The sequence below is a fragment of the Pinus tabuliformis genome, chromosome 2_2 (assembly GCF_031772625.1).
Source record: "Pinus tabuliformis cultivar Carrire ecotype Pingquan chromosome 2_2, CPIR1, whole genome shotgun sequence".
In the NCBI taxonomy this organism is placed as follows: domain Eukaryota; kingdom Viridiplantae; phylum Streptophyta; class Pinopsida; order Pinales; family Pinaceae; genus Pinus; species Pinus tabuliformis.
Genome location: NC_142300.1, coordinates 578,716,008 through 578,738,609, shown reverse-complemented (window position 1 = coordinate 578,738,609; position 22,602 = coordinate 578,716,008). Strand labels below are relative to the sequence as shown.

Genomic DNA, 22,602 nt, shown 5'->3' with positions numbered 1-22,602 from the left:
ATCCAAGGAGAAAAGGAAAACTTTCTGCAAAACTTAAAAGCATTGAGAAGTCTAATCCCTGGAAGACAATGGATCGTAGGAGGGGATTTCAATCTGATTAAAACCTCAGAGGAAAAAAGAGGAGGGCTAAGGAGAATGGATAAAGCAATGGAACAGTTCGGAGACTTGATAAGGGAGCAGAGACTGATCGATATTCAAACCATAAATGGAAACCACACCTGGAATAACCGCAGAGGGGGAGCTAATCAAATTGCATCTCGACTTGACAGATTCTTAATCTCCGAACAAATAATGATGAAAGATGTATTCATAGAAGCCACAATTCTACCGGTAACAGGATCGGATCATTGGCCGATTAAAATGGAAATAGATCTAAAGCAAAGACCAAACAACAAACCCTTTAGATTTGAAGCTTTTTGGCTAAGAAATGAAGGACTGTTAGAGAAACTTGAAGAATGGTGGAGGAAGAGTGACCAAAGAGGAAGAAACAAGATGCACACCTTTCAACTCAAACTAAAGGAGATGAAAGATAAATTAAAAAAGTGGAATAAAGAAGAATTTGGAAATATACTGGAAGAGAAAAAGCACCTGGAGCAGAGAATGGAAGAGCTGCAGCAGATGGATATCCTAGAAGGCATACAGGAAGATAGAACAAAGGAAGAAGGAATTATATTGAACCAGCTAGAAGAAAGAAGGAAACAAGAAGAGATCTTATGGAGACAGAAGTCAAGGGTTCAGTGGCTTAGAGAAGGGGAAAAGAATACTAAGTTCTTCCATAAAGCAATGATACAGCATAGACAAAGAAACCGAATCTTCTCAATAAAAAATCAAGAAGGTCAGAGAGTCCTCCAGCATGAAGAAATCGAAAAAGTGTTGGTCAATCATTTCAAAAACTTATTAAAGGAAACTCAGGATAATAGATCAGAAGCCATAACAAAGATAAGCAGGGAGATTCCTAAGCTGGTAACCAGAGATCAGAATCTGGCTTTAATGAGGAAAGTTACGATGGAAGAAGTGGAGGATATAGTCAGGAACATGAAAAGGAACAAAGCTCCCGGGCCGGATGGGTATACGGTAGAATTCTATCAAGCAGGGTGGCATTTCCTTGCTGAAGAAGTTCTAGAAGTGGTGGAGGAAGCTAGAATCAATCAAAGAATATGGCCAGGAATAAACTCAACCCTGCTGACTCTTATTCCTAAAACTAATCAAGCGGATCAAGCTGAAGGCTTTCGCCCTATAGCTTTATGTAACGTTATCTACAAGATAGTGGCATCAGTGGTGGCACAAAGGCTGAAATCGATTCTACCAAGCATAATATCCCCAGAACAAACTGGGTTTGTAGAAGGAAGACAGATCTTGGATGGATTAGTGGTGGCCCAGGAAGTAATCCACACTTTGAAAGCGAAGAAAGAAAAAGGAATGCTGATAAAATTAGACCTGTCAAAAGCCTATGATAGGTTAAGCTGGAAATATCTAGAAACCATCCTTAAAGCCTTTGGATTCTGTGACAGATGGGTGAAATGGGTCTTAAGCATGATTTCCACCCCGAATTTCTCTATCCTGCTAAATGGAGCCCCATCTGCTACTTTTAATGCTACAAGAGGACTTCGACAAGGGGACCCCCTATCCCCCTTTCTCTTCATAATAGCAGCAGAAGGATTAGGTAGATACTTCAAAAAAGAATTAAGAGAAAGGAAAATCCAGGGTCTGAGACTATGGGGCAATCAAACTTCAGTCACCCACCAACAGTTCGTGGATGACATCATGATATACTGCAAAGCTTCCATGAATGAGGTGAGAAGGATAAAGAAAATTTTAGAGGTATTCATGGAAGGCTCAGGTATGGAGGTAAACAATGAAAAATCAAGAACATTCTTCTTTAATACAGTGGAACCCATCAAAAATCATTTAACCAGGATCTTGGGTTATAGGAAAGGGGATCTCCCAACTAAGTACTTAGGAACTATGCTAGATTCCTCATCCCTCAAAATAGGAAAATGGAAAACCATCCTGGAAAAGATCATGAAAAGACTGGAAAATTGGTCCTTTCGCACTCTGAACTTGGCGGCAAGGGTTGTTCTGCTTAAATCCACCATTCAGGCGATTCCGATATATCCTTTATCAGTGATGGCAGCACCAAAAGGGATATGCAATAAGTTGGTAGAGATTTATAGAAAATTTCTATGGGGAGGACCCAAGCAACAAAAGAAATGGGCCCTCTGTTCATGGGACAGCCTAACCAAACCAAAAGAAAAAGGAGGTCTTGGCCTAAGGGACCCATGGATCCTAAATCAAGTTCTAGCAGCCAAATTAAGATGGAGATGGATGCAAGGAGGGAAGGACCTGTGGAAGGAAATCTGGACAACAAAATATAATATGCCATCAACCCCGGAAGAAATACTAAGGAAACAAGAAGCACCACGGGGATCAGATATATGGAACCTAACCATTCAAAGCAGAGAATTAGTTGATGGTCATATTTTTTGGGAAATCAGAGGAGGTCAGAATGCGAGATTTTGGGAGGAAGCATGGCAACAAAGGGAGAAAATGTTGGACCTACAAGGAATGCAAGAAATCTACAGAACAGGCATGGATAGAGACCTCATTAGGGTTAAAGATTATTGGATAGAAGAAAGAGGAAACGAAGAATGGAGGGAATGGAAATCAATGGAAGAATGGAACAGGAATGCAACAGAGGATCAAAAAGCTATATTTAGCAAGGAATTAGATTCCAGGAAAATAAAAAATAGAGGAGGCAGGGACATTCTACGATGGGGTAAAGAAACCAAAGGAGCGTTTACCATAAAGGAAGCATATAATGTGAAGATACATCAAGAGCAGGGGGAGGAAGAGCAGAAGTGGAGGAAGCTATGGAGAAATAAATGGTGGTCGAAGATTAAGATGTTCGTATGGCTGGTAGGAAGGAAACGCATTCTAGCTTGGGATCGAATACAAAAAAGAGGTTTCTCAGGCCCATCAAGATGTTGCCTTTGTTATCAAGATGAAGAAGACCAGGAACACCTTCTCAATGGATGCAGCACGGCCCAATTCCAATGGGAAAAGACTAGAAACTTATTCTCGACCACAGAACGAAATCCACAGGATATAATTCAAACCCTATGTGACTGGGGAGAAGGAAAGTTCAAAAGCAAGGTAGTAAGAAGAGCTTGGAACATGGCGGCAAGCTTCAACGTGTGGAATCTTTGGAAAGAGAGAAATGGTCGAATTTTCAAGGGGAAATCATCAAATCCGGAAGAAGTTTGGAAAAGAACCTTAAGACAAATCAGAGAATCAATCCTCGCGGAAAATTGGGCAGAAGAAGATTGGAAGACCTCTGAGGAAAAAGCAGAAATCCTAAAAAGGCTGAACTTGGAACAAGGAATGATCCACCAACAAAAAGCAAAGCAACACCAACCTATAGTGGGCCAAAGTCATGCAGTTTATCGTAAGCCACCGGAAGGGTTTATCAAGCTCAACTTCGACGGGGCAGCAAAGGGGAATCCAGGTCCAGCAGGATTTGGAGGAATCTTTAGAAATAGACAAGGAGAGGTAGAATGGATCTATGCAGAACACGGAGGAACAATGAGTAATAACGAGGCGGAATTTATGGCAGTTTATCAGGGTCTCAAAATTGCTATAAGAAATGGATATAGGAAGATAGAGATCGAAGGTGATTCAGCCCTGGTCATAAGCACCATAAGAAAATTAATACAAGGGAAACAGTGGGAGAAGGTAGTTAAAAGCTGGAGAACAGCGAGTATAGTCCAAGAAATCGAGGAAACACTGAAAGGGATCGAATACAAGATCACCTCGCATGTCAGAAGAGAAGGAAATAAGCCCGCGAATTGCTTGGCCAATTGGGGAAGTAAGGAATCATTGGCGAAAGTGGATGACAGCTGGACTAATCAAGCAGCGATGACAAGATGGGACGGCTTAAAACAGCTCATAGACAACGATAACCATGAAACAACATAATGGTAATCAAAAAATCGCGAGGATCTGGAGAAGGAAAATAAGGCAGGTTTATGCGGCAGCGAAGACAGGACAGAAGGACGGCGGCCTCACCTCCCTGACATCAGCATTTAATGATAATTCAGAACAGCAGGTATGCAGCCCAAAACAAAAACCGGAAAACACCGAAGAAAGCATCATTCAAGGCGCAAGGGAGAAAGGAAGTGGAGAGCAAACCCATCATAAGCGAAAAGGTGGCGAGAATTCTATAAGGTGGAACAGGAGAAGGATGACAGGCAGCAAGAAGTCGAAGAAGGTGGCGAGAGAAGGGGAGACTTGGCAGAGGAACCAAAATCAACGCCTCAACCGTACCAAAATGGCTGAGAAATGGGATAAGACAGTCCAGGCAGAGAGGGAGGCAGTAGGCGACAGGCATTTCGAACGGGGTAGAGTAAAAATCGAAATAGAAAGCTCAGATGAAATGGAGTATAACCAGGGGGAAGGTTTCAGGAGCAAGCATTTTGAAACAGGGCAAAGCAGCAAAGGAACTAAGCGGGGCAGAAAGGACGGAAGAAGGAAGGCGCGTGAACAGAGAGGCAGAGGTAGACCCCGACAACCAATCATCAACGAGGAGGGTAATCAGGCGCAGAGAAGACGGAAAAGGGGGAAGAAATCGATCCGCATGGTGGTGCACGAAGCAGAACAGGCATACAATCTGGAGACAAATGTAGACATAAGGAAAATTATTGATGTTATGGAGGACAGAGTATTGGAGGAACCGTCCGACCCGGAGATGGAGGAACACGCGAGGCAGATTAACCCTTTACCGCCGCGCTCTTCACACATACTGGGTGCTGAAGCATCTCTTGGCAAAGGCCATGGAGCAAGTAGCGGCTGAGATGGTGGAAATGGCTCAGGAAACGGCGGCAGCGAAGAAGGAGGTGGCAAACGTTGAAGGGCTGCTCCATCAACAGAACGAACAACTCAAGGAAATTCAAGAGATGCTGAAGGAGCTGGGGAAGACCAACGACAGCAATGAATCCAGAAGAGGAAATGCGGAGAATTGAGAGGCCTGTTAATTGTCTTCTTTTTGAATTTAGAATGATATTGCTCTGGTTTTTGAATATTAGTTTGCATGCCATAGCAGTAGTAGTAAAGTTGGGTCTGTTAGTAGAACCTGGAAAGAATAGTTTTTTGGAAAAACCTGGCGAGATAGGGCTTAATGTCCTGCAAAGTTTTTTGACAGTATTTAGCATGAAAAACATTATTGAACGTCTGATGAATAGGAGCCAACAGATCCGGTTTCCCAGTTGGGCGGATTGAGGTTCCTAAGTTTGTACTTTTAAATTTGATGTAGATAATAGAAATGCCATAGCTTAAAAAAAAAAAATGTCTGAATATCACGTATTCCATGCAAGAACAAAGCATATCAACAACAAGTACCACTACATTTAGAGTTTGGTACAAGATGAGGTCGTAAAGCTACATTATATTCCAACAGATGAACAGGTAATTGATGTGCTGATGAAGTCTCTTCCGAATAAGAAGTTTGAATATCTTAGAAGCATGCTTGGGTTAGTTGACACTACAAATTTAGTTGATAGGAAGAATTGAAGCATATAATGGCAGATGCTTGGGAGGACATATGGTCGGCCTATGTTTGTTTGATGTCTAGATCTCGAAAAGGGAGGGTGGCATTGGTCTTGGAGCTCTAACCTTGGATATGCACCTAGATCCTTGGGTTGATGGTTAGTTAATAAGCCTGATGGTACCTAGAGTGGCTGACAGCTTTAGTCCATCTTAGTCCCACCCAGATAGATAAACCTAATCAGGTATCTAGTCTGTGGCACTGAGTGTGCCTGAACTCTTCGTAGTTCATGTGTTTTGAGATCTTCCATGTACTTGTATATATATGAATGCCTCCCTAGTTAAGAGGGAGTGTTGAAGAATGTAACTAGGTTCAGCATTCATAATTGTATAGTATAATATATTTGTCAAAAGAAATTTTTATTATTAATAAAATGACTTATTAAGGCATGGGTTTCATGCTTGGGTCATCATTTTAGGTCAAAGCCTCCATTGTAGGCTTCTAGGTTTTATATTGAGTTAATAGAGTCATTGTCAATTTTATTAGACCCTTCTTGGGCTTTTGTATCATGTAAAAACAAATTTTTTTAGTCAAATAGGTCATTTGACACCTCCACACCAAGTTGGCCCTTACCTAATGAAGTCAGCCTACATTAGGGCAATTTGACCCACAAAAGAGGCTATATATAGAGAAGTAGTTCGATCCATTTGCATCACTCACTCAACAAGTTCGATACACAAGAAAGAGAGGCAGAAAAAGTGCAAAGTTGCTAGAGAAGGAAGAAGATTGCAAGGGAAGACAAAATCGAAGTTTGGGCTATCTATCTCTCACACGTGCGAAGTTATTGGGCATTTATTAGGGTCGAAAATCTAAAGTTTACTGCAGGTCGAAGTTCTGTTGCAGGGGAGGCTAAAATTCTGCTACTGCAAGGTTGAAGTTGTTACTAGGAAGTTATCATTTGGAAAAGGAGAAAGGGTTGACTTGGTGGTTGGAGGAATTTTGTGTCTAGGTCAAAGTGTGAAAATTTCATCTATTGCAACAACTGGAAATTATTCTCTTAATTGTAAATTAAATTGTGCAGTTTATTTACTACGGCAAACATGAATAAAATCACAACTGCAATTTTCACCATAAAAATACTGTGGAAAATAAAATATTGGAAACTGAGAAATTCTAGCACACACATAAGAATTTTGACATAGTTATTTTTGGACAATTGTCCCCGGAAAAACCCAATGTGGGAAAACCGGTGCAGCAGATGAGGGTTTTATTATTATTCTTCAACAGCAATTCTGAGTACAATAATTTAGATGCTCTACTGGCAATCTAATCTGAGGAAAATACTAGCAAAATTATTGTGAGAATTTTCTCTCACCCCACAGCTAATTTCTACCACTGAAACTACCTCCCTAGCCACACGTTGAGCCTTCTGCATCACCCTCTGCGCAGTGCTTGCGCAGAACCTCTAGGGAATTCGGCCTTCCTCTCACTGCCTCTTCCCAGGACTGGAATACTTCCACATGGAATGTTGCTACTCCCTCTACCACCTACTACTCACCCTCTAGCTCTATCTTCCCTGCTAACTCTCTGCCTCTGAGAAAATCGAATTGCCCGAGCAACTAAATATCTGCATTGGTTTATTCTCCATCACCACATCAATCCCTTCTTATATCTTCCTATTGGGACTCCAACGGCCAAGACTAAATCTTAATCAATGGCTCAGATCATTTATGGATCGATTCGTGTGAGTTTCTAGATGATTCTCACCTTATCTCAATTAATACTGATTAATTAACCATATTCCCTAAGTTTAGACTTAGGAAATATTTCAAAATCGGTTAATAATCTAATTGAGACACTTCTAGGCGGAATTTCCAATAATAAAATTTGGGTTTTGGAGCTCTCATGTATTCTAGCCTCTCTGCCAAATTTCATGGCTAGAACACATCCGATGCTACAAAAACTAACACTCCCTCTTAGCGAGGAATGTGTTCTAGTGCTGCACACCATACCACAACACTCTGTCTTTGTGTCATCTCCTGTCACGTTGCTGATGTCTGGCTACTGTTGCCTACCAACTACTGTGCAACTCTAATGCTGCATTTGCAATATCTGCAACTGAAAATTTGTCCTTGCTACTGGAACAGGTTCTCCACCATACCCATCTGTTCTCTGAAATAAACGAACTTAGCTCTCCCCAGAGCTTTTGTGAGTATGTCTACAACCTGCTCTTCTGTGGGAACATACTGTAGCTGGACTGCCCCACGCTATACACAATCTCTAATGAAATGACACTATATATCTATGTGTTTCGACCTATCATGAAACACTGGATTCTCAGAGAGCTTGATGCAACTTTGATTATCACAGTAGACTTTGGTCACCTCCATCCTCTGCTTGAACAAGCTTACTAGCAGCTTCTGAAGCCATATAGCTTCGCATGTAGTTGTGCTTGCTACCATGTACTTTGCTTCTACAGAGCTCAGAGCTACCAACTTTTGCTTCCTGTTGCACCATGAAACCATCCTTGATCCAACGCTGAAGCAGTACTCGGAGGTACCTTTCTTGTCTACTGAACTATCTACCCAATCTGCATCTGTGAACCCACATAGTCTGACGTCATCCCCTCGGGTATATCTCAACCCATAGTCGACTGTGTTGTGCACATAGCTCAGAATATGCCTCGCTGCTACCCAATGTACCCTCTTCGACTTTACCATGAACTGAGTGAGAGTATTGACTACGAAGCAAATATCTGGCCCAATGTTAACCAGATACATGAGAGACCCAATAAGTTGCAATGTTGCACTAATTGAGAAAAAATCGTGATTTTATCGTTTTATCGCGATTTTTTCAAAACCACGATTAAATTGGGTGATAAAATCGAAAAATTCTTTTTTAGCCGATTTTTTCGGTAAAAATCGCGGGCCTGTCGGGCAGCGCATGTTTAAAGGGAAAAACACGATTTTTTTTTTAGTCATTTGGACAGCAGAAGGCGCATTGAGGTTTGGAGACTTGGAGACTTGGAGATTTTGGAGCTAAATCAACTAACTGGAGGAGAAAATCGAAGAGTGAGCTAAGGAGGAGACACATTATCTCCATAAAACCGGTATGGGCACCAACGTTTTGTGTTTTCATTGTTTTGTAACTTTGTTTTTGTTTTTTTTCTATGTTTTTGGTTGGGTTTGGAATGGGATTTTTGACATTTGTCCAATGTAAACTTTTTTTTAGTTTTTTTGGTTGGGTTTGGAATGGGGTTTTTGACATTTGTCCAATGTATTTTTTTTTTAGTTTTTTTGGTTGGGTTTGAAATGGAGTTTCTTAAATTGTATGTAAATTTTTTTAGTTTTTGTACAATGTAAATAGTAAAATACTAAATTGTAAGTTTGTAACTTGTAAATACTAAATTGTAATCCTTATTTTCCCATAGGTTCACCGAAACACCATTCAAGTTTTCAACTTCAAAGTTCAAAATCAAACATGCCAAGGAAATTGGACCCTTTTTGGGAATTTGGTGAACCTGATGCTCCGAATGATAGAATGAACTTGTCTTGCAAGTTGTGTGGGCACCATATGTCTAGGGGGGTGTATAGATTGAAGTATCACCTTACACAAATCCCTGGATTTGATGTAGGGCCTTGCACAGAGACAAATCCTGAACTCATCCAAAGAGCTATGAAAGCATTGGAAACTTTAGACCACAATAGAGAGGCCAAATCAGAAATGAAGAGGGAACTAAAAAAGTCTATTGAACAAGGAAGTGGCAGTGGTTCTACTGCAGCATCAACCAACCCCGTAGCTGCCTCATCATTTTTTGTTTCTCGAACCACACTTGGTTCACAGCCATCTATCAGTTCAATGCTAAAAAAAACTGTGAAAGAACAAGCTAACAAGTTGCTGGCAAAATTTCTCCTTTGGAGTGATATTCCTTTCAACATTGTAAGGAATAATCCATTTTTCCAGCCTATTGTTGATGCTATTGCAACTGTTGGCCCAGGGTACAAAATCCCTTCTTATCATGACATGAGAGGCTGGATTCTTCAAAATGAAAAGCTTGACTGCACCAAAAGATTGGAGGATTTTAGGGGATCATGGGCACAAACAGGATGCACTGTGATGTCAGATGGTTGAACTGGCCAAAAGGGGAGAACCCTTATAAACTTCTTGGTTAGTTGTCCCAAGGGGACTATGTTTATCAAATCTGTTGATGCATCTGCACAAATCAAAGATGCAAGAACTTTATGTGATTTGTTGGATGTGTTTATTTTGGAGGTGGGTGCAGAAAATGTTGTCCAAGTCATAACGGACAATGCTGCAAATTATGTTGCTGCTGGTAGGATGCTTATGGACAGGCATCCTACTTTATTTTGGACACCTTGTGTTGTACACTATATTGATTTGATGTTGGAGGACATAGGGAAAATTCCCTTTGTCAAAGATATTGTTGAGTCATCCAAAAGCATTACAAAATTTATATATAATCATACATCTGTGCTTAGCTTGATGAGAAGATTCACCAACAACAAAGAGTTGGTGCGCCCCGCCATTACACGGTTTGCCACCAGTTTCATATCTCTTCAATCCCTCTTGAATTCTATGTGGGATGTAAAGAGAATATTTCTTTCAAAGGAGTGTCATGCTTTACCAATGAGCCACAAACCAGAGGGAGAGGCCATATGCAGACTAGTTTCATACCAGGAAGACTTCTGGGCGGGAGTGTAGGAGGTGTGCACCATTACTGAAACTTTGGTAAAGGTTCTTCGGTTTGTTGATGGTGAGAAGCCCACAATGGGCTATTTGTATGAGGCCATGGACAGGGCCAAAGAATCCATTCGGGCCTACTATGATGATAAGTGAGATGAGGGGTTTCAGAGACAAATCCTCCTATGCGGAGTGATTGATGAACGATGGAACAACACACTCCATCGTCCCATTCATGCTGCTGGGATTTTCCTGAACCCTGCATTTTCTTACGCATGTGAGATCGTATTTGATGCTGAGATTATGGATGGATTCTTAACCTATGTCCAAAGGATGGTGCGACCTCCAGCAGAACGTACAGAAATCTCTAAAGAAATTGAGACATATAGGATGGCAGGTGGCACATTTGGCTTTGACATGGCTGTGACTGATAGGACGATTAAAATGCTAGGTATTTTTTAGTTTGTTTCAAATTTCATTGTCTCTTCAGATTCCATTTTTTTCTTATGTTTATTTGAAATTTTATTTGTAATTTTGTTGTAGATGCATGGTGGAGAATGTATGGTGCCAGGGTACCCCTTCTGCAAAAGTTTGCCATTCGAATCCTCAGCCAAACATATAGCTCCTCAGGATGTGAGCGCAACTAGAGTGTATTTAAAAAAATATACAACAAGAAGCGCAACAGGTTAACACTTAAAAATTTAAAATATTGCAAATTTCCAAATAAATTTTTGAATTCATTAAACAATATTTTTTTTATAATTATTATTTCATGATCTTTGTACAGGTTGGAGTCCCAACGACTTAATGACATGGTCTACGTCTACTACAATCTTCGATTGTGGGTGAGGCAACTTGAGAGGACACCTGATATGGAGGCCATCTCATTGGATGGGATTGACACCACTACTGCATGGAGGGTCGAGGCCGAGAGACCTCTCATGGAGTCCGTTGATGATTGGTTAGTGCAGGATGTAGTGGAGGGGGAGGAGGAGGAGGAGGAGTTGGAGCAACAGGAGGAGGAGGTGACACCACCTGCCCGAGCTACCCCTGCCACCAGTAGAGGATGTGGTCTACCTCCTATAGCTCCTACTCCTAGTTCTTCAACTTCTAGAGCACAGCAGACTCCATTGCCAACTCCACGAGCATCAGCATCTACATCTAAAGGGAAAGGGAAAGCTATGGCATTTTCTCGCAAGAGGGGCAGAGGAAATCAATAGTATTAGACTTTCGTTATTTTGTTCATTTCTTTGTATATGACATTATGACTCATGAGATACATTATTATATTTTTTGTTGATATTTTGAGGCTGAGTTGGGAGTCAAGAATCAGGACTTACTATTCAAGACATGATTCACTATTATGTGTGATTTTAGCACTAGAAATGATATTAAACATCTTATATATTAGTGCTTTTATCATATTTATGTGTCAATGTATTTATTTTATGTTGTAGATGGTTTAGATGTTAAAAAAATTGAGAAAAAATGAATATTTTTGTACCAAACGATTTTTTCCCGATTATTACTGATTTTTTCCCCATGCCGAATTAATCCCAATAACGATTCGTGCAACATTGATAAGTTGTTTGTACAAGGTGGGGTCGACATCCTTGTCATCTGATGCATCTATCTTCTTTCAGTTGGTGATCATGGGCGTAGACATGGGTCTACAATCCTGCATTCTGAACCTCTTCAGAATATCTGTAGCGTATCTTTCTTACCCAAGGAAGATCTCCCCATCCTTCTGCCACACTTCCAATTCTAAGAAATAGTGCATCAACCCCAAGTCCTTCATATCAAACTCTGCGGCCAGGTTCCTCTTACAATCCTCTATGAGCCCTGATGATCCTGTCAGAAAAAAATCATCCACATACAAAACTAGGATGAGTGGTTCACCCTCTACCATCATGTAGTAAAGGTTGGAATCTGCGTCACTCTTGACAAATCCCATCTGCTGCAAGTAGCTATCAATCCGACCATACCATGCCCTGGGAGCCTGCTTGAGTCTGTATAGAGCTTTCTTCAGTCTACACACATGAGTGCGCCTCTCATGAGTCTCAAAGCCCTCTGGTTGTTCTATGTACACCTCTTCCTCTATCACCCCATTCAAGAAAGCTATCTTGACATCCATCTGGTGAATCTGCCATCCCATTTGAGTTGCTAGGGATATAACTGACTGAATAGAGGTGTATCTGGCAACTGGGGCGAAGGTCTCTTCATAATCTATCCCTTCTTTCTGTGCATACCCCTTTGCCACAAACCTAGCCTTGTACTTTTCCACATTGTTGTCTGCAGTATACTTGATCTTGTAGATCCATCTAGAACCTACAACTGACCTGTCTTCAGGCCTTGGCACCACTTCCCAAACATCATTCGTCATGATAGAGCTATACTCTTCTACCACGGCATCTACCCATACCTGATGCTATGCAGCTCCCTGAAAGTTGGAAGGCTCTACAACCTGAGCCACCAATGCTTGGTACTTATCAGGTTGTCTACATTGTCTTTTGTTCATCCTAGAAGTTCCAATAAACTCCTTTGCATCTCTCAATGTCTGACAAACCTCTCTGTTGGCTCAACCACTAGTGGTGGGAGGTTCAACCAGCTCCTCATCTTGTCTCTGTTGCTCCGTCTACTGAGAACTCCCTGGATCTCCTACCCCTGAGGAAATATTGGTACTAGTCATTGTACTTGATCCTTGTGACTATCCTCCAGTCGGTCCCACTCGCTGCCCCTGCTATTGGACCAAAGGAGCTTCTACTGACTAATTCTAATCACCTGCAGGCATCTCATGAGATCTCCTGAAAGCTCGATCGTCCATGAACTTCACGTCTCGTCTCACTACAACTTCCTACTGCTATGAATGTAGATCGTGTATTCCTTTGAGATTTTGCTATAGCCAACGAGAAACTCCTTCTCTGCAGTCTAATCCAATTTGGTATGCTTTTCATCTGGCACATGGCAATAAGCAACGCTGCCAAAGATCCTGAAGTGACTAACTTCTGGCTTCTTCCTTGTGAAGACCCCTTCTGGCGTTTTCTTCCCCAAAGCTCTATGAGGAGTCCTGTTTTGGATATACACTATCGTGTTACATTCCTCTACCCACAGAAACCTGGGAAAATCGTAGTCATATAACATAGCCTTTGCAGCCCCAACTATGATTATGTTTTTCCGCTCTGCTACTCCATTCTGTTGTGGGTTATACGGGGCTATCAATTCTCTTCTGATACCTTCCTTCGCACAAATATTTGTGAAGTCCTTGTCAATATATTCTCCACCATTATCTTAGGGAAGTACCTTAATCTTTTTCCTTATTGCATTCTCCACAAGAGCCTTATACTCTTTAAAGCGACCGAAGACCTTATTAATAAAGGTGACGAAGTATCCGGCACCACTAAGAGCTCTAGTAGACATCGGGCCACAAATATCTAAACGTATAAGTCCTAACACGACATCTTCTCTGTTGTCACTTCTTGGGAATGTTGTCTTAGTATACTTCCCCAGTACGCATCCTCTGCACACATCATCGTGTTTCGTGCCAAGCTCTGGAACCCCTATAACTGTTTCCTTGAGCATCTTGAGTGCTCCATGGTATAGATGTCCCATTCTCCTATGCCATAACTCATTCAAATCCTTCCCACCACTATTGTCACTTCCTATTAGTGCCATTGAAGAGTCGAGCTGCAACCTGTACAATATGTTGCTTTGGACTCCAATCTATCTTACCTTCTTCCAGCTTGAACATTTAATAAAAACTTTGTTCCCTACGAAGTGGATATCATATCCTTTATCCTGTAATTGGGATACTGAAATCAAGTTCATACCCAATCCTGGCACATGCAGTACATCTGTAGCGCTGGTGCTTGCTCCTGACTCCCTCTGAAAATTGATGGTACCGTTGCCTACTGGAGTACACTTAGTTTTGTTTCCCATCGTAATCTGGAAGTCCATTTGCTCCTCCTTGTAGCTAGAGAAGTATTCTCTAACCCCTGTCATATGAGTCGACACTCCACTGTCTATATACCAAACACCCTGTGAAGCTGAGCCTGATAAGGAAGCAAATTCATCCTGCAATCTGGAAGATAACTCTGAAGCTCCCTGAATATCAAATTGATCCATATCCATACTGAAGAATTTACTGTGTGTTATTCCTCTTTCCACCCGACGTTGATTTTGCAACTCTAAACTGCTGCAAAACCCTTTGCGTTCAAGCAAGGAATCTGCTCAGCGAAAGTCTGATCTGCTTTACTAGAACTTCTTTCCGGTGCTTCTACTGTCTATTGGAATTGCGAATTTTTCCTGTCACCTGCAAAGGAAAAATTGAACCCTCTACCCAGCGATTCGAACTGTTAAGCTAGCCTCTGCGCAGATATGGAAATCGTACTGCCAAACTCCCTCTGAATCTAGTCAATTTCTTCCGATCACTTCTGAGCTTCCCGCCTGATCATAATTGCTCTGATACCATGTGAAAATTTCATCTATTGCAACAACTAGAAATTATTCTCCTAATTGTAAATTAAATTGTGCAGTTTATTTGCTACGGCAAATATGAATAAAATCACAGTTGCAATTTTCACCATAAAAATACTACGGAAAATAAAATATTGGAAACTGAGAAATTCTAGTGCACACATAAGAATTTTAATTTTTGACATAGTTATTTTTGAACTAAGTTGCACGAAACAGGGAAACGGGTACGAATTTCCGAAACAGGGACGTGTACGAAACGCGACCCCCCCCCCCCCCCCCCCCCCAAAAATTTTGGTAACGGGGAAACACAAATATATATATATATATATATAAGAATTTAGGACATTTAAGAAATGTTATGTGCAATCATAAAGCATACATGATACATTATAATTTATTACATTTAAAGTTTAAACATTATGATTAAACTTACATCACATTTACTCATGAATGATCACATAATGAAAATAACAATATCGGAATATCCAAAATCAACCTTTATTATATATCCAAATCTCAAAATCAGCCTTTATTATATATATGAGGCTGCAATTACAATAAAGACTATAAGGCTGCAAGAACTATAAAGACAAAAGACTAATCCTCATCATCATAATCGTAATCAAAAATAAAAGCGAAAGTATGCTCAACAGTGGATGGTGGTGCTGAAGAAGATGATGGGCCAATTCCACTTCCAAGCTGGACCTCAATATTCAGGGTAGCAAGAGAAAGATCCAAATCAGGACTTTCTACATCCACATCCCATTCTTTAGAAGGACCACTGTTGTAGTCTGGACCCTTATGAGATGCAAGGCGAAAGTTGGAGTGCACATAAACAAGATCCTCTGCCTTCTGTGAGCCCAACCTATTGCGCTTCACAGAATGAATAAAACCATAAGTCCTCCAATTCCTTTATGTTGATGAAGAGCTTGCCACTTGTGAAAGAATACGAATGGCAAGGTTTTGCAAATGTATACCATTTGATTCATGACAAATCCACCATCTAACTGGATTCATGGTGCTTCTCTCCTCCAAAGCTGATATATCTGCATAATCATCTATTCTTGCAGCAAAACTGGCAAATTCTTCCTTTAGCTCCCTGTGTAGATGAGCAGGAAACATTCTCATAAGGGCTTTTTTCACCCCATTAGCCACCTCTATATCCTTATGGGGTGCCTTCCTCTTCCCATTGCTTTGAGCAATAAGCTCCTCATCATAAAATTTGGGGTTCAAGGCATGTGCTAAAGTGTGCAATGGAGTGTTGAAATTGTTCCACCTATCAACAATGATTTTCTTGACTAAATCAGCAAAATGATCATCAACAAACAAAAGTTGTGGAGACTCTTGCGAAATGATTTCCATAGTTTTCTCAACCATGGAATCCATGCCATCATATACCTCTCCTAAGAAAGGTTGGTCAGTGTCAGCATTCCGAAGAAGCTCAAATGCAGGGGTTGTGAACTTTAGCAAGAAATCTATCTTGCTCCACCAATCCTCATCAAGGCACAATCTACGCACCATATATCCCCGCTCTAAATCTGCTTGTCTCCACTCAATCCAAAGTTGACTCACCACCATAGAAACTAATGCATGCTTAACCTCAACAAGGTGGCACAACATCAAGAAGTTTGAGGCATATCTTGTCTTAGCAACTTTTAACAACTCCAATTTGGAGTACTCTCAAAATATTGCCTGAGATTGGTGGTGGTTGGTGATGAATTTGACAATCTCCCTTACTTCCCCTGTGATTTCCTTTATCCATGAAACTTTGTTGTCGATCTCCTCTAAGATCAGATTTAGATTATGGACAATGCATGGTGTCCAAAAAATGTGGTCATACCTCCCCTCAATAATTAAACCTGCAGCTTTGCAAACTGATGCATTATCCGTGATAACTTGCACCACCTTGTTAGGCCCTATTTGCTCAATAGCTTTTATAATAACATCAGCAATGAACTGTGCATCTTTTACCTCTCCTGAGTAGTCTTCCGCCTTGATAAACATTGCTCCTTTGGGGGATGTGGCAATGATATTTATCAATGGTTTGTGCCTTGTATCTATCCATCCATCTGAGACTATGGTAACCCCAGAGCTACTCCAGGAAGAACGAATTGGTGATAAAATTATCCTCCACAAGCTCCTTCTCGTTTTTGAGAAGTTGAGTTCTGACTTGCTCATAGTTGGGCCCCTTATACCCTTGAGGAGCTTTGTTAATTGCCCTTATCATATCTTGCCAGTAAGGAGCGCGAACAGCATTGAATGGGATACCACATGTATAAATGCACCTAACCACTCTGGAATCAATTTCTTCTCTCGCTTGCACATTTACCAATTTAGCAATTCTGCTATCCTGAACTGAAGGGGATGCCCCTCTGGTATTTTTGGGTGTTGGTTGTTCATGTTGTTGAGTGGCACTGGCTCTCCTCTTTCTTGCTTCAACTACAATCCTTGGCTCAATGTTAGATGGAGCTTGAGGAGTAGCTTGACTAAGCTCATCATGCCTTCTCTTAATAACATCCACCTCATCTTGCTCTCTTTGATATGCCCTCCTAGCCAATGGGTCTGTTGTTTTTGTGCAACCTACAACCCCCTGTCCTACTCCATGCAAAAGATGTGCCTTCACTCTTGGGTAGGAGCCCTTGTACGAATTATTGCAAAGATTACATCGTCATTCCCATGAGCCACCACCTCCACATTTTTGAAGCTTCTGAACATGCCTCCAAAGAGGATAATATTCAGCCCTTGGGTTGGCCCTGGGGCTTGAACTTGTAGCTGCACTTTGGTTGGAAGCCATTGCTGCAAAAAAAAAAAAAACAAATCTGTAGAGAAAAAACGTTTTTCATATTTTTGGCAACATACACCCTCGAAAAATTGAAGAAATAGTAGGAAAAAACTAAGAAAATGAATGTTGCTTACCCAAATTAATTTTCTGTAGCTGAAGCTACCCCAAAATGTCAAAAAAGACGAGAAGTATGGTTGTAGCTGAGCCAAAAGCCAAGAAAGTTGTAGCCGGAAACTCTGCACTCCAAATCTGCTGCTAAAATCTCTTTCTCTTGCTGTTGAAACCTCCTTTGCTCACTTTTGAAAACGCCCTAGCTGAAACCACTACTCTCTTCCTCTCTTCTCCTTTGCTAAAATCGCTAGTCTCCAAGAGAAACGACTTGCTCAATTGTTTGATGAGAGAATGAGGCGAGGGTCACTTTTATAACTTGAGAGAGGCATCTAGAAGCAACTAGAAGTCACTTTAGCCGCCCAATAAAAAATAAGAAGATAAAATATTTTTAAAAAATACAAGAAAAAGTCATGTTGGAAGAGGAAACTCCATCGTACGGCCCGAAAACTCGTTTCCGGCCATACTGGCCACGTTTCCTCCTCAAAAAACGGGCTAGTACAGCCGAAAACGAGTTTCCGGGCCGTACCATACGAGTTTCCTCATTTCTGTTTCGTTTCCGGCCAGAAACGAACCCTTCTCCAGCGTTTCCTGCAACTTAGTTTTTGGACAATTGTCCCCAAAAAAACCCAATGTGGGAAAACCGGTGCAGCACATGAGGGTTTTATTATTATTCTTCAGCAGGAATTCTGAGTACAATAATTTATATGCTCTACTGGCAATCTACTTTGAGGAAAATACTAGCAAAATTATTGTGAGAATTTTCTCTCACCCCACAGTTAATTTCTGCCATCGAAATTGCCTCCCTAGCCACACACTGAGCCTTCTGTGTCACCCTTTGCGCAGTGTTTACGCAGAACTTCTGGGAATTCGACCTTCCTCTCACTACCTCTTCCAGGGACTGGAATACTTCCACCTGGAATGTTGATACTCCCTCTTCCACCTGCTACTCATCCTCTCGCTCTATCTTCCCTACTGACTCTCTGCCTCTGAGAAAATCGAACTGCCTGGGCAATTGAGTATCTGCATGGGTGTATTCTCCATGACCACATCGATCCCTTCTTATAGCTTCATGTTAGGACTCTAACGGCCAAGATTAAATCTTAATCAATGGCTCAGATCATTTATGGATCGATCTGTGTGAGTTTTTAGATGATTCTCACCTAAGTTTAACCATATTCCCTAAGTTTAGACGTAAGAAATATTTAAAAATCGATTAATAATCTAATTGAGACACTTCTAGGCGGAATTTCCAAAAACGATTTATGGGTTTTGGAGATCTCATGTATTCCAGCCTCTCCACCAAATTTTGTGGCTAGAACACATCCGATACTACAAAACTAACACAAAGAGTCTTGGATTATCTCATCTTGTCTTATGAATCTACTGAAGGAAGAGTTTTGAATGGGTTTTCCCCTCATTGGGGTTTTGCCTTGGCTGCGTGCCTACATCATGTGTCTCTTGTTCTTGTGATCTTCACACATATAATTTGGTAATTGCTTGATGAAAAATCAACTAAATAATAAGTAAAAGAAGCCAACATAATTCACAAGTAATTATCAAGAAAGATGAATCAAACCCTAAATTCTACTAGCATTGATTTCTCAACACGCACAACCTTGTGCTTCCTATTGTTTGGTCTCACCAACTCGTGCTCGCCAAAACGATGATTAAACTTGTGCCTTCGTTCCTTCTTTTAAAGGCAATTCAAATGGTTAAAATTAGTGAGTTCTATGTTTGGAAAGTCAAACTGGTGCTTTTCTAGTTAACAACAGCTAACACAACTTGTTATCTAGTTCCTCCTAAAATTTAGGAGGCTAACTCCACTTGTTCTTTTAGTTTCCAAACTAACTCATACTAGAAAATCAAGAATTCGACTTTCAATTTCAACACATCAGTTAACTGCCTCATGCACTCCTAATTTTTAGGGGAACACCTAAATTTTAGGAACCCAGCCATGCACAAAAAGGAACTCGAATTTGTCTCCTTGAATTAAGGCACAAATCAAGGAATCACTTTTTCTCGCTAATTTCAACAGGAAGTCTCCTTGAATTGATTCTATAAGAAGAGAAGTTCTCTGTGTCTTCCCATATTGAGGGGGTTTGCCCTAGCTTGGAGCCTATCTCTGGTGTCTCTATTGTTTGCATTGTGATCTTCTTTGGCATTTATCTTTATGATTAACAGAACATAATAATGATAATGATAATATCACAAGAAAGTGTCAAGTTAAAGAAAAATCATTAATAAAAAAACCCTATTCAAGTTTGCCCTAGATTTCTCAACACATTTCTCGCATAACTTTCAATTCTGTTGCTACTATTACTCTCAAAAATCTTATTTCAACCATTAGAAATTTCGTTCTCAAGAAATACGTCACTTTTGGTTGCTTATCGGTAAGTCAAAAGTGAAGCTTTGTTGTATGCTAATTAAATTGAAGTTTTACACAAGAATATTAAGTGGATAATAGCATACATCATCTAGGGACACCCCCTAGAGACTGGAAAACACCAGTCCAAACAGAGAGACTTTCAACAGCAACAAGGTTGACTGTCTAAAAGTTTCATGTAGGTTTGTCAATACATATTTGTGCGATAATAGATCTCAAGTGAACTACTTAGTATTTAGACTGTCTTGCATGCATGAAGGAAGGACAAGTCACAAAGGTATACTTACCCAAAGTCAAGCTATTCTATGTCTAGCATATTGTTCGAGAAAGCAATCGATACCCTGATATCGAAAATGTAAATGATGCTTGTCACGAAAGAGGCAAATAGCACAGTTATAGCACAGCACAACAGTCAGAGGCACAAGTCATGGGTTCAATCTTTAGCCTGTCCAATTTTCAACGTCATAACAAATCCAGGTGTTGAGGTTGACTGGCAGTAAATAGAAAGCTTGATACCAAGTATGACTTGAAGAGGGTATTGGAGATAGCAATCTGCACCTCAATATTGAACCACTAAGGTTGCCCATCATGAAGGGGGCATGTAGCTCACTGGTAGCCTATCCAATTTTCAACACTCACTTATCCACCTGCTTGAGACCAAGTGTGACTTCAAGAGAGTATTGGAGATAGCAATCCACGGCTTGATATTGAACCAGTAAGGGTCTCCATCATGAAGGGAGCATGTAGTTAATTGGTAGCCAATCCAATTTTCAACACATATAACTCACGTGTCCACCTAACCAGTGGTTAATCATGAACATTTGTGTCACATTCCAAGCTATATTGCAAACAAGTTGCTAACATCTTCTGAAAAATAAAAAGAGGTAGTACTGTTTGGCTCTAGATTCTAGATTATTTCGTGTGATAAGAAGCAGTTGTGCCCATTTCTAATGTAATTCTTGTTTTCAAGAAAATCCTTAGATAGGAAACCCAAGGATGTTTCCCTATATTCGTGGATGCATTTATACCCAAGAATTTGAACCAGGCACCTGGTGGCTTGGAACAAACCAAATTCTTAACAACACTGGAAACTAAAAATAGGTAGCACTGTTTGGTTCTAGATTCTAGATTCTTCTCTTGTGATAAGAAGCAGTTGTGCTCATTTCTAATGTAATTCGTGTTTTTTTTTAAACCTTAAGCAGGAAACCCAAGGGATGCATTTATACCCAGGTATTTGAATTGGGCACCTGCTGGCTTAGAACAAACCAAATGCCCGACAACAACGGTGAAAACCAGTTGAGCTAACAGCTTGGGCTTTTCCTGCATTATTTATCTTCCAAAGAATCACATTCTTTATTTTCAGATTATCACAGATATAGTAAGAAACACAGAAGCTTTGAGGTAGGTCATTAGGTAAGGAAAACCCACGTTTTTTAATCTGAATTTAATCTCAAGCTATCTTGGCAGATTTACTGATTTATGGCAGCGGCTGAATTAGAAAACAATATATTATGTTTTAGACTACATTGCAGTGGAAAGTAGCCCTTGAATTCTATATATGCAACTTAATTGAATGCCCTTCAAGGCGAAACTTAAAATTGAATTGAAAAGAAGAAGCAGATAGTCATTTACCTGATATAGAGGTCTGTAATGTCCAGAGAAAGCTGAGCATGCCATTCAGGTTTCTCGATATGCCAAACTGCACGGTCTTCTTTGCTCTGGTAGAATCCCAAGCTCCTTAACCATGCCTCAATGCAAGGCAAGCTATGAGAGTACAATGCTTTCTTATTTTCTGGAAGCTTCTGAATCCATTCATCCGTTACAGTGCCTCCATTGCCCGAGGAAGCTTTGATGCCCATTGAGTTCTTCGGGCATCCGCGTATCCTTCCATACTGCCCATGTGAAAATCGAAGCAGTCGGGAATACTTGGAATTAAGACCCACTTTCAAGAAATACTGGGCAGGAGATACATCATGTGCATTCTCCGTCAAGGATTTGAGGATGGGTGGAATTGAAAGAGAAGTGATTAAGACCAGAGCAGGCATTTTTAATCGATGGTATTTGTTTTCTGCTTGGTTTTGGCCTTCAGGATAGGTGAGCTGCCGTGTATTTGAATTTCGTTCGAGTGGTCAATCCAGTTTCTTCGTTAATGTCCAGGGGTCCAAAACTGAAAGCTCGTTCAAGTCACTTACGGTAATGTCCATGAGTTCAAAACTGAAATCTCGTTCAAGCAAGCTCTCAGCAATTATTTTATTGGTAAGAATATCTTCATGTCATCCATGGTATAAAATCAGCTTATATTTACCAATCAGTTTATATTTTCAAGTGCAAACTTGTTTTTAGAATGAAAAGGAGATTTTATATTTCAGGTTATTTAGTAGATTTTAGGGCGATATTATATTATATAAATTTTACATTTTTCTATGTTACTAAAATTTTGATTTAATTTTTATGAAATACCCACCAGTTAATAGTAGTGATGATGATAGAGAGTTTAGATATATCTCAAAAGTATAACTTTATGAATGTATATTTATAGATACTGATATATATATTTATTGATTTACATACATATATATACTTCTATGGGGGTGGGTGAAGAGAGTGTAGGAG

At 40.4% G+C, this 22,602-nt stretch overlaps 1 protein-coding gene across 1 annotated transcript in view; it reads right to left on the bottom strand.

Moving 5' to 3' along the window:
- Positions 1 to 22,266, bottom strand: part of LOC149193988 (tRNA dimethylallyltransferase) — a 124,833-nt gene extending 102,567 nt beyond the window's left edge. The window contains exon 1 of the mRNA XM_089407134.1: positions 21,622 to 22,266. Within this exon, the coding sequence (XP_089263260.1) occupies positions 21,622 to 22,034 (413 nt within the window). The 5' untranslated portion in view covers positions 22,035 to 22,266. The remainder of the gene's footprint in view (positions 1 to 21,621) is intronic.
- Positions 22,267 to 22,602: the final 336 nt, after the last annotated feature.